This window comes from Drosophila sulfurigaster, chromosome X, assembly GCF_023558435.1.
Source record: "Drosophila sulfurigaster albostrigata strain 15112-1811.04 chromosome X, ASM2355843v2, whole genome shotgun sequence".
Taxonomy (NCBI): Eukaryota; Metazoa; Arthropoda; class Insecta; order Diptera; family Drosophilidae; genus Drosophila; species Drosophila sulfurigaster.
The window spans coordinates 27387670-27407170 of record NC_084885.1 but is presented as its reverse complement, the minus strand read 5'-3'; the positions used below and the strand labels follow the sequence as shown (position 1 = coordinate 27407170).

At 39.4% G+C, this 19501-nt stretch overlaps 1 protein-coding gene across 1 annotated transcript; it reads right to left on the bottom strand.

Moving 5' to 3' along the window:
* Positions 1-35: 35 nt before the first annotated feature.
* LOC133847108 (protein singed) lies at positions 36-19435 on the bottom strand. Its single transcript, XM_062281909.1, has 6 exons — positions 18711-19435; positions 6341-6622; positions 2930-3350; positions 2289-2858; positions 1351-1599; positions 36-1099 (listed from the first exon to the last, which is right to left on the bottom strand). Exons 2-6 carry the CDS (start codon positions 6543-6545, stop codon positions 1006-1008), a joined length of 1539 nt encoding a protein of 512 aa, XP_062137893.1. The 5' UTR covers positions 6546-6622; positions 18711-19435; the 3' UTR covers positions 36-1005.
* Positions 19436-19501: the final 66 nt, after the last annotated feature.

Sequence of the window (19501 nt, the reverse complement as noted above, 5' to 3'; positions counted from 1 at the left end):
TATTTTCGTATCAAAATTTTCCTCATATTCTTCGGTTTTTTTTTTTTTTTGTTTACTTTTATTATTATTGCGCTTAAAACTAGATATAATAAAATTGCGTGAATGTGTTTGTTTCGACTTGTGTAATTGTGTGTGTGTGTGTGTATAGCAAGTGTATTTGTGTGTGTGTGTGTATTGTTATTGTTCATATATCAATATGTATAAATATATAAATAAATTTATAGGAATATATGTTGATTTTTAAGCAACATTTTTTTCATTAATGTTTTTTTTTAAGTGTTATTATTTTATTGTTTTTGTTGTTTTGTTTTAAGTTAAGCGGCCCTTTTTAAAAGCATTATGAATCGAATAAATATATATGTATATGTGTATGTATGCTTCCACGTATGTGTGTGTGTGTGTGTGTGTGTATACACATTTAATTATTTTGTTGCTGATATTTGAAATCGGAAGGACTCGCGACAAATTGTTTCTGTTCCGGTTCTAATTCCAGTTGTTGTTGTTATTGTGGTTCTTGTCTATGCTAAATTTGGACTCGCGACAAAAAGTGTTCCTGCTCCAGTTGTTGTTGGCGTGGTTGTTGTCTATGCTAAATTTGTTGTTCTTGTAAAAACGTATAAAAAGCTAAATAGGTTGTTTTTAAAAAAATCTCTTTCTATATATGAATATACATATATGTTTTTTTCTTTGTTATCTGTATATATATATATTTATATATTCACATGCATTTTCCTTAAAATTTTCGTATTGTTTTTTTTTTTTTTTTTTTTATAATTTTTCATTTGCATGTAGGATAAATTGTTGTGCGACTTCTTTTGTTGCGTTTTTCTTTTTCAAAACTTGCTCTTCAAACTGGACATTCAAATTAGTCGACACCGTCTTTAAAAAAAAAAAACTCTGAAAAATTGATACGTGTTGTGTTTTCTGATCTTTTCCGTATTTGTTTTTTTGTTATTGCTAAACACGCGTGCTGCATTCTTCATTCATTTGTGGAGTGCTTCTCTTTTAGAATTCCCACTGGGTGGCGGAGTCGGTGCCATCATCCAGCAACTTGAATGCGCCATTTTTGGTAGCTCCCAAATATTTGCCTTGCTGCGATCTGCGACGAGAAAGTCAAAGCAAAAAATGTTAAAAGCATTCCAATGTTATCTCGCTAACGAACACTGCACTGTTAATAACAGCAAATGTGAATGTCATTGCTGTTGCTGTTGGACAGCTATGTTAACAGCTAAATTAGCAGTGTTACTTAGCAGTGTTGCTAAGTTAACAGCGCGCTACTCTGTTAAGTCTAACATGACTAACATGTTAGCTCTACCTCTCTCTCTCTCTCTCTCTGTTGCATTCACTCACCTTATGCAAATTCGTGTTGGTTCGCGCAGCTCCAAGAAGAAACCATCGGCTGGCGCATCAGCATCCACCGAAATGCTCTCGCCCTCAATGCGCCAGTACTTGCCGCTGTGTGCCTTCAGGTGCACCATTCCCTTCTGGGCACGCTCCACGAGAATGGTCTCGTAGGTGGCCTTGTTGCACTCGAGCTTGAGATTGCCGGGCGTGCGATAGCCGACGAATCCCTGCTCGCACTTCAATACTAGAATGGGTCTGCAAAGGAGAGTGGAGAGGGTATTATAGGGAAAGCAGACTCAGACTATAAAAAAAAACAAGTAAGAAATTTACAGAAAGATACCCGCTACCCATTTTGAATAAAAGCAAAATATTGCGGTATTTTATTCAAAATATACCAAAATACTAAAAATATACCAAAGTATATATTTGGTATATCGACCCTAGTCGGCCAAAGCAACTAAGAGCCCTAGTAAGTAGGCGTTTTTTCCCATACAAAAGTATATCTTTAATAACTTCCACAATTTTTATCTGATCGCGACCAAATTTTCAGGAATCACGAAGACTGTAGTCATTATTGACTATACCGAAACTCGCAACACTAGCTTCAAAATTAGGCTTGATATTCGATTTTGATTTGATTTTCGGGGGCGGAAGTGGGCGTGGCAAAAATTTGAAACAAACTTGATCTGCGTGCAAACATAACAAATGCTGTCGAAAAAAAATTATAGCTCTATCTCTTATAGTCTCTGAGATCCAGTGTTTCATACGTACGGACGGACAGACGGACATGGCTAGATCGTCTCGGCTGTTGAAGCTGATCAAGCATATATATACTTTATAGGATCGGAGATGCCTCCTTCAACCTGTTACATACATTTCCTGCCGGCACAAAGTTATAATACCCTTCTACCCTATGGGTAGCGGGTATAAAAAGCTATACTCACCGATTGATCAAGTAGAAATAGAACTTGGTGATCTCCTCAATGGACTCGGAGGTGGCAAACAAATGTCCCGAACGCTTGGTGGCCAAGAACTTGCCATTGTTGGCACGGAACGACAACGAGCCATCGCCATGCCAGATGAGCTCGAAGAGGGCGTCGGCGCAACGACGATTGCCGGTGGCCTGAATGCCGCCGCCAGCCGAGAGACACCAATAGCGATCCTGTGTGGTGCGCAATGCCCAACGGTGCGCGGACCAATCGTACTCCAACTGGAACGTCTCATTCTCACCGACCTCATCCTGATTGGCCGTCACATCGACGCCTTGCTTAACGCTCACATAGCGCAAATTGAGGCCGGCAATGAAGGAGGCCTGGGGTAGGGAATCCTCGAGGGAGAACAGCTCATCCCGGGTCACCGTCGATGAGCGTGACTTAAGCACGGCCTTCGAGCCAATGGGCGACAGATATTGACCCTGACGATCGCGCAACGCCAAATGTCCGCCATGGTATTCGGCACTGAACAGACAATCCTCATTGCAGACCACCTGCAGCTTGCCATTGGCATTCAAGTATCTGCAAGATGATTAGGTTAAAGCACGTTTAGTTTTAGGGTCATCGATCTCTAAGAGGGGATCTCAACTCACTTGTTGTTGCACGTGTGCAAGGCGTAGCGTCCGCCCTCCTCGGCACGAAACTCGAGCGTAAAGAGCGTATCCTCGCCCCAGGGTATGTTGGCATCCACATGGATCTCATCCTGCGATTCGGATAAATGCGCAAAACGCTTGCGGCCAATCGAACGCAAATTCACCTGAGGCCGGGCAGCCAAATGAACGGTCCAAAACTCACTGGCACCGGGCGTCTTGGCCGTGCACACCAGTTTGTCGGGATTGCCGCCCAGAAAATAGCCGCGCGATTCGTTCTTCAATGCCCAACGGCCGCTGCCATCTTCGCTGATGCTGATCTGGAAGCGGCTGCCTGCATCGCGTTCCTCGCTCTCGCACAGCACGTTGCCAAATTGATCGACCGACAGATATTTGTTCAGATGAGATCGCAAATAGATAATACCTGCAAGAGAAAAATTCAAAAAAAAAAAGGAAAATAAGACACAATTCTTATTAATTAAATGCGGCTACTAAGAAGAGGGTTCGATATGTAGTAAATTCAGCTTCATTTGATTTAGTTATAGCATTATTTCTTAAGTATTTCCATGAGGAGAAATATCAATTTGAGGAGCTTCCATTATTACAAATTTACTTTCGGCTATTCCTTACTTAGGGATTGATTTAAGACTTCATGTAAATAATCTATAATTTCTTTTATAATTCACCCAACTAACAAATATATCAAGTATATCAAATAGATCAAGCTCTTTCAAGTTTAAATGTACATGGTGGAGTTATTCATATTAAAAAAAAACGTCTTCACAAAGATCAGTTACGTTTAACTTAACTAATTTCAATATGGAATTGTATTCGTTAGTTCAATACAATAATAATAATAAAAAAACTGATCAATTAGCAGTAACTAAAATAAATCTAGTTGAATGAGGAACTCTACTGTACTTTAATTTATTTCTTATATTAAATCTAGTATTAAATTACGACAGCTGCAAATTGAATAGATCTGACTCTAACGGACAAACCAGAGCTCAAAATAGTCCCACTATCAAAGTTAATTATGAAATGCAGAGTCTGGTGGGGATTAATGTCTTCATTCCCAAAATGATGATACCCCTGCTATACTGCTGAATACCGGGTATAATTATTGCACATTTATTTAATATTTATTAATGATAGCAGAGCGCGCGTGCATTCGAATTACTCTCACTTCGCGCTTCTTGTTTTAATCGCTGACTGCACGAATAACGGTTCACGTCACTCACAGCTGTCACAACGACACGGCGACACAGCGACATGTTAGCCCCAGCTTAGCTATGGCGATAGCGACGATAGCAAGCAATCGATGGCACCGGCGAAATTTAATTACTTATCGATAGGCGGCTCAAAGGAGTGAGCACGCGCATATCGAGAGCCGCCCCCCAACCCTGGTAAACATGTATCACTGTGTTTGTTTGCTCTCTTTCTTTTTGTTTTCAGCTTTGTTTTTGTTTGTTGTGTGTTTTGCTGTTTGACTGTCTTTTGGCATTATTAAGCAATTTAGTTAATCATCAACGGCAGCTCAACAGTCGATTTCAATTTGGATGAGCTATTTTAATAGCCGTTACGAATGCAATCCAAGCTAGCTTTGGCTTTGGCTTTGACTTCGACTTTCAAGCCAAACATTTTGTATTAATTGCCATGGCAACAACAGAGACAGCTGCAACGGTGACTGAGACTGCGACTGCAACTGCGACGGCGGCCGTTGCCTCTTTGGCGGAGTATTAAACGAGTTGCTTTAATTATAATTGCCAGAGAGCGAGCGAGAGAGAGAAAGAAAGATAGAGATAGAGACTACGAAACCAGGGACACTCGAGAGACCAGATCGGACTCGTTGTTGCATTTGCTGTTGCAGTTGCACTTGCAATGCCAAAACTCAATTCCCAATCTTCCCAATGCCAATGCCATCAGTGTCGCCAGTTTGGCTTTTTTTTTGGCTTCTTTTCAATAGCGGGTGCATTTTAGCTTTGTTAAATGCTTTCTTTTAAAATATTTGTTCTGTTATGTTTAAGAAATTTATAATTTATCTGAAACTTTAATGCAATTATTTCCGTTTTCTTTAAAAATTTATATTACCTTTTAAATTGAATTTTCTTATATACGAAATGTAATTTTTTACTCTTCTACGATTAATTTTATATGTTAATACAGGCTTGTTAAAACTATCTGATAAATATTTGAAAAAAAATCTTTTTGCCCAATTTAATTTAAACTTTAATGAAATTATTTTCTCTTCTTTAAATAATACTACATTTTCAATTGAATTTTTCATATAAGAAAAGTAAAGCTGAAGGCTTTAGTAATAGTGTTCGTGTTAATTTAAATTATATCTAACCTTTTTAAATAAATAAATATAAGAAACGCAATTGTTCACTCGTTTACGTTTAATCTAAAATGTTAATCGAAGAAGTTTAAAGAATTTGTATTCTTAAGAATAAACTTTGTTGTGGTCATTTCTGATACTTTGAGGAATATCAGAATGAAGCTAATTGCTAATTGTATTTAATTTATTTAAAGATACAATGCCATATTTTTTATAATTTAATTTTAACAATTTGCTTTGCTAACTGTCATTTATTTAAAGTTATGCAATATTTGGAAATATCTAACGAGTAATAGTTAATCAATTAATTGATCTATAAGTTGTGCAAAAATGTGCTGGCTTATTTTCTAAATTGAATCGATACCAAGTATTTAGTTTTGCTTTTCCATTAGAAATGGCGACTTTTAGCATTTTTTTCTGCTGTCAAAAAGTTTGCACAACACTGCGATGCCGTTGGCATTGCTGCACCGACCGCAGCTTGATAAATGATGGCAAATTCGTGAGGCGCTTTGTTTTCTTGCAAAACGCCGCAGACCAAGACATAGACTTAAGCTGGCAATTGTACGTCAAATTAGCAGATACAGGCGGATGGCTTAAGCTTTTGCTTTTGCTTTAGTTTTGCTCTTGGCTTTTTGCTTTTGGCTGCAGCTGCTCACAAGCTGCATGATTTATGTGCGTTACATATACACTACACTTCACCATAAAAACAAAACAAAAAAACAAAATGGAATAAAAAAAGCTGAGGCACTGTGATTATGGCCAACAAATGATTTAGAGCTCGAGGATTGCGGCTAATGGAAATGCAGATAGACAAGGCCAATAGCAAACAGGCAATCTCGCTATTTCTAATCGCACTCATTTCCATTTGTGATAGTAAATTAAGCACAGACACCAACGAACAAGCACACACATACATACAATTAACGTCGCCTTATCGCAAAGCTGATAACAGTTACACATATGCTAATAAGGCGACCACATTGTATATCGATAAAAAGAAATGAAATGACTGAAATATATGTATATGCTTTGCAATTCAATGGAGTGCGATGATTTCGATATACAATGTAACTTACTTTCACCCGTATTCGATGGCTCCAGTGTCCAGAGCTGCTTCTTCTTCAGACTGGCGCCATTCGCATTGAGCTTGAACCCGAATGTCTCCGCCGTCATATACTTGTGCTGGCCATTGATCAGACCAATGGTCCACCAGCCCTTCTGTTGATTCTGTGATATAATGTCACCATTGCTGTGGCCCAGCTCACAGCTCTGGCCGTTCATGGTGCTGATGGGTGCAATGGTGGCGGCTGTTTAAATTTAACAATTGGACCCTGCCGGTAAAAAGTCTGTGTGTGTGTCTGCAACAGAAAAAGGAAAAGAGAAACAGAAAAAGAAACGAGAAACTGTGTTAGAGGATTTCATTTGATTGATATTCCATATGTATGTCGATGTTAGAGATGTGATGACCAATAGTTGAGGAGATTTTCGTAGGAAATATATAATATTATAGTTAGTATTATTTCATAATAAGTTAATAAGAAGAATACATATTGAACAAGAGTTCAGATCACTCTTGGTTATCAACAACAAATTTGTTCACTTTAATTATTTGCAAATTTAATAAACATAAAACTTATTATGCAAATGTAGTAATGAACATTTGAATTAACCAAGAAAAATAGTCACAAAATTTGAAGAGAGGTAAAAAAGCCACAGACGAATTAAAAGCAAAATAGTGCGGTAATTTTCTTAAGAATATACCAAAAAAGAAACCGCAAAAATAATACTATGTGGAATATCTATGAATTACTTCAATCGAAATATATCAGAGAGGTCAAAATATACCCGATTGTCAGCCAAAACACAAACTAAAAATATACCAGATGGTATATTTGGTATACTGATATTGTATTATATTCAAATTATACCATAGAGTACCAAATATACTAGATTGTCAACCAAGTGTTATATTTGGTATATTTATACAGCATCACATTAAAAAAAATATACCAAGTGCAAAATATACCATATTGTCAGCCAAAGAATAAACTAAAAATATACCAGATGGTATATTTGGTATATTGATATAGTATTATATTCAAATTATACCAAAAAGTACCAAATATACCAGATTGTCAGCCAAAGCTCCTTAGATCCTTTTGCATAAATGCAGCTTTATTTTAATTATATAAGTTTAGTATGAACAAATTCGCAAACCAAAAATAATATTATATAATTCGCAAACCATTATAATTGATCAATATATCCAAATAATTGTATATAATAAAGTGAATTAAATCAGCTATTATTATCTTACGCTTGCCAAAGCTTTTTCGAAAGTTGCGCTAAATTTGCAATTTAGCTATAACTTTTCAATTAGGAGAATATGTATATTATTATGCATAAAAGTCGAAAGAGGGGAGTCGTCATCGTAATAAAATTGTAGAGAGAAGAGAAGAGAAAAGAAAGAGAGGGGAGCAAAAAGTCATTGGCTGTGTGCGTGCGAGATTTATGCGTTGTTGTCGCTGGCTGCTGCTTGTCAAGCTGCCTTCTCCTTCTCCTGCCATGTGTGTGCAATGCATGCAGAACAGTCTCAGCCAGGCGATGACTGCAAGTGCAGTTACTCACACACACACACACACACACACATACTATGATATTGGCCTGCCATTAATTTGAATGTCTTTTTGCCACAGAGTCGAACAGGAAACGTAGATAACGCAATGTTTCTTTCGATTGCTCTTTCTCTTTTCGCTGCTGCTGCTGCTGCTGTCGCTGGCATGGACGACACATGTCGCCTCCTTCTGCAAGCGAAACGAAGAAAAAGCGAAACAAAATTCAAATTCAACCGACAACGGCAAATCAGCTGTCGAATGTCAAATGCCTAGCGATGACTTGTGAATGTGACTTTGGCTTTGGCTATCGATATCGATGTGCAGCTTGTAATGTGTAATCGATGCCAGACATCTGTTTGTAACGCGATAATTAATGCAAATTTCTGTGAAATGCTCTTTTTTGTGGGCACGCGTTAAAACTTGTTTACCCCAATTTACATGCACTTAAAAGCGCTCTCATCTATGTTTATTTGTGCATCCAAATGTGGCAAGTTAGCTGGGCTTGGGGTACAACCAGCAGCAACAGCAGCAGCTCATTAGCGTGACGCGTGCCTGCCATAATCAGAGCCAACGAATCACTCAACGCCACACCACCAGCTGCAGATGACTCAACTCAACTTAACGTAAAAGCCACAAAAATGTCGAGCTGACTAAAAACAATAAGAACCTTAACCAGCTCTCATTTGTGGGGGCGGTCAACGGACTGCAAGGAATACAGATAGCAACCGCCTCACATATGGGAACGTGTGCGTGTGCATGTGTGTGTGAGCACGCAAAGGAAGTGTGCAACAGAGATGCCAAAACTAAAACAATAAACTGCTGTTCTTAGCCTTAAAAAGGCCAAATATAGAAATACAGCGAAAAAATCAACTTATATTGACAAAACTAAATAATCAAAACTCCGTTCTTTTAGTCATTATATTATTATGTATAAAATTAACATGTAAATAAATAAAACTATATTACTAAGCAAAATTTAAGCCACAATCGACTCTAAAGGAATGCCATCATATAAACTATATTCATTCAACTTATATGGACAAATATCTGTAAGTGACTATGTAAAAATAAAAAATGAAAAACCAAGTATATTTTATATACATACTAACAGTATTCTCTTTTCTCTAAAATGAATTGTAGTACTAAATAGTAAATTTAATAAAATAAATAAAAATTGTATATACATTTATAACTTTTTTGAACTAGCTAAATTTTTGGCTTATTGTCGTAAATGATCACAATGTAAAACTTAAGTAAAGAAAAGCCAAAATATGCAGCTAAAACTCCCACATAATTTATCCAAACCAAAAATCAACTAAAAGTGCATGTAATTTGTAGAGTAAAATGACGAAACAGCTAAAAAATTTAACAGTTCTGCTTCTAATCAAATGTTAAAATATCAGCTTTCGGAAGTTTTCAAATTTCTACCGCTAACACTCTAAAAAAACAAAGCCAGAATTGACCGGAGAATAACAGAATTGTCAACACTGCATTTACAACTGAAATTTATTGTAGTTGTTTTTTTTTCGTTTTTGGTTTTTTCATTTTTCATTTTCAGTTGTTTTTTTTTTTAATGTTTGCTGCTCTCAAAATGGCAAACGAGCCAAACCCGAGACGAGAGGGTCGCCGCCACTCGTCTCTCGCCCCCTCGCACCACGACACTGATTGACGATTGTGACTTCCAGACAGGGACAGCAACAGGGAAAAGGAAAGGAAAGGAAAGAAAAGGAGCAGTCAGCAACAGCTACAGCGACAGCCACAGCAAAAGCAACAGCAGCACGTAGATACATAAATAAGCAGGCTGCGTGACAGACGTCGAGCAAAAAGGAGGCGGCGCCGCCATCGTCGACGTCGCCGTCGTCGTCGTCGTCAGTGGCTCCTTCAATGTGCTCCACACATATTTTAATGCTGCTGCCGCTTCAGCTATTGTTGTTGTTGTCATTTCTAGGCGTTGGCTTATTGCGCTGACCATTTGCGAAAGATTTTCATTTCACACAAAAGCCCATTTGGTTGTGGGGCGTTGGCTTAGCAAAAAAAATAAAAGACAGGCAAATGTTGTTAGCCAAAGGCAAATCGGATGGGAGATTAACATCAAATAAAACGCAAATGGAAACGCAAACGCAACTGCAAATGAAAATGAAAATTTTGCAAAATGGTTGCCCCCCTCCCCCCTCCATCACACATGCACACTCCGCACCCCTTAATTGCGAGTGACGAGTGAGCGATAATCTGCCATCATATAAGCTTTTAAGCTTAACGTGGCTGTGTTGTCGCTTGCTTCTTCTTTCCTTCTTTCTTGTTGTCAAAAAGTCAATGCTCGCTATGCTGCTGCTGCTGCTGCTGCTTTCTTATAACGTAAGCTTAAACTGCTTAAGTTGCAGTTCTCCACGAAACAGATTTTCGCAATAAGTTTAAATGAAATTCGATAACACGTCGATTCTTGCAATTGGTCGATTGCAATGTGTGTAGACTCTTTACTGCTTGTGTAGATTTGCATCTCTACACAAGTGCTTGAGAGATTCGTTGGAAAATTAATTGCAGCTCTTTAAAAAAGCCATTTCAATGCAACATAAATCATAATTAATTATGCATGGCGATGATTTGAGTTGCACACTGAGTGTGTGTGCGTGTGTGTGTGTGTGTGTGTAAACAGCTGGCAAAGAAATATGCAGGCAAGAATGAAGAACAGTTACAACACCGTTGCCGTTGTTGCTGCTGAGATGCAGCCGCAAGGCAGCGCCAATTACTGCAAATGGTGTGGCAACAATGGCCAAAGCGGAACAGAGCGTCATAACTAGCAGCAATTGCAAGCGAACAACAACAAGAACACGAACGAAGAAGAAAAAGTAAAAGAAAAGATGAAACAAAGAAAAAAAGCTAACAGCTGCAATGGCTGCTTAAGTAGCTCACAGCTACAGTCAGCGGCTCATTTACACCGACAGCGCAGCAGACAGATGAGACAGACAAGGACAGGCAGATAGACAGACAAACAGACAGACATCGCACACTCACACACACACACACAAGCTCCAACTCAATCTCAATCAAATTGAGTGGCATCAGGCCAGTTTACCGCTGTCGTCTGCTGCTGCTTCTTTTGCTGCTGCAGCGCTGCTCGCAAATCAATTAAATTACACTATTGACGCTTGTATTTGTCAAGAGTGTGTATGTGTGTGTGTGTGTGTGGCATTATTAAACGCAATCTAATTAAATGAAATTGCGCACACGCATGCTGCCATTGAATTGATTGTGTGTGTTTGCATGTGTGTTTATTTGAGCTTGTGTGTGTGTGCTTTTAGCAAATTACGAAAATGTAAAATATGATGAAACTTTATCGCATCGCACACCTTTCACCAAGCAACCCAAACCAACAACCAGGCAACAATAAAAATAATCATATTTTTCTTTTTTTTTTTTTTTTTTTTGCGTGCTCTCTCGCTCATCTGTTTGCCTGCTGCGTGTGTAGCTTGTTAATGATAATGATAAACTGATAAACGCACACACAAACAATGCGAGCTCATCAGAGGTCTCCAAACAATAGTCAGCACACACACACACACACACACGCATACAAATGCAGTTAAATGTGGAGAGACCGTTGCAGTAGCAAACACAGCAGCAGCTGTTGAGCTTTTCTTACGTTTGGCAATTATGCATGCAAAGTGAAAGAGAGCGAGCGAGATGAGTGGATATCGAATATCGAACCATTCTAACCACTTGCTTGCTGATCTATTTAAACTAAATCAGCGTCAGCTTTGTGTCGTCATTTCTTTTAATGCCTGCCAGCAGCAGCAGCAGAGCACAAATATTTATGTTGCAGCCATACGGTATATTTTACTGTAACAACAACAGCAGCAACACAACAACAGCAGCCAGAGCAACACAAAAGAATCGCTCTAAATCTCGGCTAGAGACAGCCAACAGCGTTCTAAAAATACTCAACAGACAGTTGTACAAAGAGCAGGAGAGATAGAGCGAGAGTGGGAGAGGGAGAGAAGGGGAGGAAGCAAGCAGACATAAACATTAGTGGAGCCCACGTCTTCGTTTTAAAGACATGCTACAAGCAGCCAAGTTGCTGCTGTTGCTGTTGCATTTAATGTTGCTGCCGGCTGCTCTGTTTGCAACGCACGCGTGCGCTCAGCGAAGCGTTGAAATTTGCATTGCAGGTGCGAGGCACAGAGAGAGAGAGAGAGAGAGAGAGAGAGGAGGGGGGTAAAAGCGCAGTACACCGCAACAGGATCAAAGTTAATCAAATTTACAGCAAACAGCATTTTACGGTATTCAGCATTTGGCAACATGAAACCTCATGTTTGACCATTTAACCCAAGCAAAACGCACACACACACACACACGAGTGAAAATCCTAATTTCACTTTGTCAAATTCGAGTGTGTGTTGTGTGGTGGCTTTTCACTACTCGACTCTTCGAGTTCATCAACATGTTTTTCTTTTTTTTTATTATATTATTCTCTCCGCACTTCACTTTTCTCATTTCTCATCGCAGATATCAGAGCACATTATTTTAAGTGCGACGGGCTAGTAAATTAGCGACCCTTAAAAGGCACCCAGAGGGCCAGGCAAACACAACAACACGCAACGCAGATTTTTGCTTGGGTGTGTCTTCCCCTCCTCCCTCCCACTATCTGTCTCTCTCTCTCTCTCCCTCCCACTCTGTGCAATTCCTTTTTGAGTGTTCTCGTTGCTCGTGACTTTTATGGCTATCAGGAATGCTGCAGAAAGCAAATCCAAAATGCCCGCAGATGTTAAAACGAACTCGTAAAAAACAAAAACAAAAAAAAAAGTGCAACATCTGCTCTGTGAATGCTTTGGGTGTTGATTATGCGCTCGCTTGTTATTTTCAAAACAATTTGCGGTTTCTGCGGCAGCAACTGAAGCCATACAAAAATAATGTATATATATATGCTATATAAATATAATACTAGTAATGAAAATGGTGCGTTTAATCAGCAAAAACAAAAAAAAAACACAGAGGCAGCAACGCAATTAACGGTTGCAATCATTTGCCGAAAGCACCTTTCCAATTGTTTTATAATTACCAATGTGTGTGTGTTTGTGTCTTTGCAATTATGTACAAACCACATGTTTTCCACTTTTTTTTCTCTTTAATTTTTTCCATTTTTTTTTCATCTTTTTTTGATTTTTTAGAAAGCGCCTAAAACAAGTGCAGTAATCAATTATTACGCGACGAATCAACAAATCAACAAATTGATTTGTCGTCTCACAATAGATGAGCTTCAAAAAAGTAAAAGTTAATATCAAAATTCGTAGAAGACTCTGATTTTGTCTTTTATCTTCTCTTCAGCTGTCTTCTTTTTTTTTGGGACTTTGCCAAAAACCGTTAGAACAACGTTTTTTTTTTTTTGGTTTTGAGCGCCGCTTTTGTAATGTAAATTGTAAACGGAGTTTGCATTTTCAACTTTTACGACGTAGGTGCGTGAGAAGAAGAGAAGAAAGATGCCAACGAACTGAGTGAGCCACCGCTCACTTTTTACACTACAAAGCAAAGAGTTTAATCAGTTGCCAGGTCGATTTAAATTATACATTTAGATGCATATGCATATCTCACTTAGCGGCCACAACTGGCAAAGAGAAAAGTGTTCCTTAAGCAAGAATATTTTAGTGTGTATTCTTTTCTTTTTTTTTCAAATTTACTCTACAAAGTAAGTAACTTTAATCAGTCGATTTAAATTATACATTTACATGCATATATCTCACTTAGCGGCCACAAGAAAAGTGGCCATTAAGCAGAAGAATTTTACTGTATATTCTTTTCTTTTCTCAAATTTACTCTACAAAGTAAATAACTTTAATCAGTCGATTTAAATTATACATTTACATGCATATATCTCACTTAGCGGCCACAACTGACAAAGAGAAAATTGTTCCTTAAGCAAGAGAATTTTACTGTATATTCTTTTCTTTTTTTCAAATTTACTCTACAAAGTAAGTAACTTTAATCAGTCGATTCAAATTAAGCATTTACATGCATATATCTCACTTAGCGGCCACAAGAAAAGTGGCCATTAAGCAGAACAATTTTACTGTATATTCTTTTTTTCTCCAAAATTTTGTTCTGCCTTTGAAAAACATTCTGCTGAGTAAGTCTTGTGACTAAATAAGGTTTATGAGTTTAATCATTTTAAAACTAAAAATGATATCTCATGACTGACTAACTGCCAATGACAAATGCGGTTTTAAATTTCTTAGGAAAACAAAGCTCCGACAAAAGCTGCGGTCTCTAAATGCAAACACAGCTAATTAATTAGCTAACAGCTCAAGTTACCTTTATTTCAAAAGGTTTTGCGCTATCTTCAACAACAAAAAAAAACAAAATTAATATTCATATGCTTTTTCAAGCTTTTCCACTTTGTGCGTGTTTTCTTCTATCCATCAGACTTTTGACTTTATTTTTGAAGTGTCTTCTTTGATGATGTTGCTACTGTTGCTTGTGCCCGCTGCATTTACAGTTTTTAGCTTTTTTCGGATCGTTGCTGAAGCTCGCGTTTTGAACAATCAAAAAATCAAAATCAATAACGCAACACACACAGAAAATGAAATGGAATGAAATGATTTCAAATAGAGAAATCAATGAAAGCCACTAGAAATGGCCATGAACAAACGGTTTCGGGTTTTTTTTTTTTTTTGTTTTCTTCTTTCTTCCAATTTTTCTCACTATCTCTCTCCTCTTCATTTTTGCGCTACAGCTGTTGACGTTGTTGTTGTTGTTGTTGTAGTTGCTGCTGATGTTGCTGATGCTTTTAATGTCTGGCAGTATGTCTTGACTTGGTTGATTGAACGAACATAAATAACTCTTGTTGAAATGTTTCACTGTGTGTGTGTGTGTGTGTGTGTGCGTGTGTGTGGATACATATCTGTAGCAAAACAGTTAACTTGGCCAACAGCTGAAATGATTTATGCAGCAATTATATGCATATATTGCCACACGGCCCACAGAGAGCGCGGGAAAGTAACAAAAACAAAAAATAAAGCTTATGCTGCTTGCCCCAGGAGTCAGCATGCGCATTAATAATTGGTTCGCATTTTCAATAGGCGCTCTCAGCGCAGCGGCAGCAACAACACAAAAATTGCATATAATAACAATGAGCATAAATATTTTCAAGCGGCGCAAATTACATAGCAGACAGCTTATTGTAAGCGATGATCAAACTGGTTGAGCGCAAGCGAGAGAGCGAGAGGGCAAGAGTAGGTGGAGGCAATTGGCAGCACTGGCGGCCACTCAGTGTATCTATATTTCGATACGTCCGGTAAAATTGAAAAAACCAAAACCGAAAAAAAAAACAAAACTGCAACCAGCTGAACCAGTTGGCAGCCCAAAAGCTAAACCACAACTTAACTTGAACTTGCACTTGTCTTCGCTTATAGTTTGTGTGCAAGCTTTGTGTGTGTGTGTGTGTGTGTGTGTGTGTGTGTGTGTGTGTGTGTGTGTGTGTGTTGGTGGCGTGCGCCTCTTGTGCAAAATATTGAACAAAACGTATTTACGGCGACACCTCCTTCAACAACGATGAAGACGACGACCGCGGGGCACTTGAAAAGCGGGCGCGCATAAATCAGCAAAGTGTGCGCAACCGATAGCTGACTGCTATGAGTTGAGGCGGAGTTCAAGGAGTTGTTGTTGTTGTTGTTGGTGGCATTTGGGGATTTTTATCGCCAGCACACACACACAACGGAAATGTTGATGCTGGGTGCTGCTGGTGGATGCTGCGATTGCGATTGCAGCCAGCAGTACATTGAACTGTAGCCAGTTAGAGTTCAGCAACGAGCAGCAAGCATATCAATTATTGTTATTGTAAGCGAGCTGCAGGAAAAGGAAGCAAAGCAGCGATGGCGATGGCGATGGTGACAGCGACGGCGACAACTGCAAAGCGACAGCGCGTCGCCCATTCCAAAAATACATTCACATATCGCATATGAATAAAAGAAAAGGCGCCTCCCATCCTCTCTTTCTCACTGTTTCTTTCTCTGATATGCTTGCGCATTGATAAAGGCTGCCCATTGATTTATGTCTGTGTGTGTGTGTGTAAATTTATGTTGTATTTGCATTTGTATTGGCAGCGCCAGGAAACGTCAACGTCGCCGTCACATGAATCACAAGCAGCAGTTCAGTTGAAGCCAATTGCGATGGCGTTGAAAGCGAAACTCCAACAATAACAACAAAAAAGGAGTCAAAACAGCAGCTACAACAACAACTGCAAAAGCAGACGTGACTCAGCAGCAGAACAGAAAGGGGAGAGACCGAAGAAGAACAAGACTAAGCGGGTGTTGTTGCTAAAAACGAAAAAAATGAAAACGAACCTGAGTACAATAAAAGCAAAACAAAACAAAAAGCCATGACAAAGAAGCAGCAAAAATGTCGCAACGATATGTGAATACCCTGCAAACAAATTCCAATTGCCAAAAAAAATAAGACGAATAGCAGATAACAAATACGAAATTGGTTCCACATCTTGCAATCCAAAACAAAAAGAAGAATTGCAAATGATTTGCACACGAGAAAAGAAGCACAAATGCAATTAGACACGCGTACGCTGCAATGTGTGGGCGAGGTGAGAGCGAAAAGGGCAGCTATACAGCGTGCAAATACACACACACACACACACACCCTTGCCGTATATCCTGCTAACCAATGAACCAAATAACGTGTGAGAGTGGGAGGTGAAGAGTTGCCGTTGCCATTGGAGTTTTGAGGGTCATCAAAGTGTGCGTAAAGTGCGTTGGCTCTGTCATTGTTCTTGTGTTGCTGTTGTTGTTATTTCAAGGGCAGCAGCTGCACTTGATGACGAACGGGGGTGTGATGTGTGCACAGTGTGTACATAGAACAATATGCACACCGCGCACATCTGCCATATAGCACTCACAGTGCGCGCTCGCTAGCGTTAACTGCAGCTCTGAATGACAAATTGTGCGCAAGGCATGATTCAGTGCAATAAATTTAATAAATTGAGCACGTCTCAGCACAGCATGGTTTATATGCTTAGCCCAATGAGTCAATGCACGATGAGTGTTCACTGTAGTGCGGTCTTGAGACAACGCATTAAGCAGGCCCAGCGGTTGCGCTAAGTGAAGTGAAGTAAAATAAAGTGTAGTGAAGCGTATGTGTGTGTGAGTGTGCATGTGTGTTGAGTACATGTCTGGCTGACTGTCTGTGCGTGTGAGTGTGTATACCTGATTTCCGGCGCGCAACGGAAGCATTCGATTGCTCCATACGCAAATGGTTGAGTTGACAATGCAACGAAGCCAAAGCTCACAGCTCTGAGACGTCGACAGACAGCAGACGTGACTCAACGCACAAGGAACAGAAGAGAACAGGAGAGAGGGAGATGACTGGCTGGCTTGCCTGGCATACAAATTGCTAATTGCGCTGCCAGCGTTGCCAATGCAAATCCTGATGGAGAATTATTGATTTGCCAGCCAAGCAAGGTATGCTGAGGTGGGGTGGGATTTGAAGCAGCAACAGCAAACAACAAAAACAGTGCAGTAGGGGAGAAGCGTGTGCCAAATGCGGGCAGCGGGGTTGTCTGCCCGTCTGTCGCCGCATAAAATAAAGTACACGCCCCACAAGCAAAGGAAGCTGCAACAGATACACACGAATTTTCGAACCACAGTTTCCCTTTGCAAGGAACACAAAGAAAAATATATATGTTGCACCCTCCTCCTACCACCAGTCCTTTGGGTGGGGCACTTTAATACAATAATAAAGGTGATTGGCAACACAACATGCATAACAAACAAAAGCTGTTTGTGTGCGTGAGTAGAAGTGCGTTTCATATCTGTTAGCTTTTGACTTCCTGTCCTGTCTGCTGTCTGCATTTTGATGTTTGATTGGAAGAAGTCGAAGACGAAACAAAATTCGCGTTTTACACAAACACAGACAGACGCACCGCACCGCACCGAACCACTCGTCATCATCATCATTCATCTCTCCACATTGTGCGTGTCTCGTGAGAGAGAGCGCAAGAAAATGTGAAGAGCGCAAGAGGCGAGCGAGCGAGCGAATGCCAATGTCAAGGCAATTAGCCAAAAGCCGGTTGGAAAAATCAACAACGAGAGGCGCTGCAAAAACAATGCCAGCCAAGCCAAGCAACAGCAGCAGCTAAAGAAGAAGAAACATATCAGAGTACACAACAACGAAGAAAGGGGGAAGGGGACAGGTGTAGCCACAAAGAGTAGCTTGAAAATCGTAAAACAAGGCAAGCGAAAAATACAACAAAACAAGTAGGAAAGCTATAGTGGATTGGAGCGTGCTTACTTGACTGAGAAATACCCGTTATAACATTGCTGTCTTGACAGAAGTTGCAGCAATTTATTTTATTACATATTTATTCGATTTAGTAAGTTGAGCTGTTCACTAATTACGAACGTTTAAAGCAATCAGTTGTTGAAATGTATTTGAAAAGTTTAATTTCAAGAGTCCTGTCGGTAACTTAATATACCCCTGCTATCGGGTATACAACAAAAATAAATATCAAACAAAAATGCTATGAAATGAAGCAAAAGTCACATAGCTGCCAGCTAGCAACTGTGACGTCGGCTGCCATAGATTTTATGACTTGCAAGAGGTGCGCATCAGACAGTAGAAGAAGCAGCAGATGATGGAGAAGTATGAAAGGGGGGATAAGGAATGCAACGTGACCAAAGTGGAAGATGTCGCTTGGATATCTGCGTTACACCTGGAACTGGAGCAGCGTACAATGTGTGTGTGTGCGTGTATGAGAGAGAAAAAGAAATGGTTGATGCGAGGAGTCTCACCATCTTTGGGCAAGAGGCACATTGCAAGGAATTCACTTACTTACTTTCTTTGTTTGTTGCTTTTATTTAGCTCGCTGCTCGCCGCTCTTCTGCTGCTGTTACAGTTATTTTGTAATTTCTGCTGCGTTGCTGTTGTTTCTTTAATTAACGTTTTTTTTTATTTTTGTGTTCGTTTATTATCCTTTTGGGCCGCGCTCTCTGCTTCTTTAACCGGTCCTCTCTCTTCTGCTGTTCAATGCAAAAAAAACCTTTTGCAATTTGCAATCGTTATCGTTTATCGTTTTCTATTTGCCGGTGTTTCTACTACACGCCTTGATTGCTCTGTGTGTGTATTTTTCGGTTGGATTTGTGTGTATTTGTGTTACACCCTTCACTTCCAATTCGAATATTGTTAGCACAAAAGAGTAACAAACTCTTTTCGCAGTTCCAAGTTCGCTGAACACTCTCACAATACAAAAATCGGAAAAAAAACGTAAACAAATCACAGGCAAAAATAATTATGAATTCTTTTTCTTATGCTGTTGTTGTTGGTGCTGTCGCAGTTGTACTTGTATTTTGTTGATTGCTTATTCTCAGGTATTTTTTCTTGATTTTTGCTTTTGTTTGCTGTGCGCTTTTGGGTATGGCAAAAGGATTTTCACGATTTTTCAAATTGGCTGACAAGAGAGAGACGCATGCGCGCACAATGAATAAAATGAGGACCACCGAAGAATTGTTCGTATCAGAAACACAACCGCTCACGACTTGCTCTCGAATTGGAATGAAATCTGCTGCAGCGCTTCACATACAATTTAAATCCACCGCTATGCAACAGAATGTTAATGTGCTGCTAACT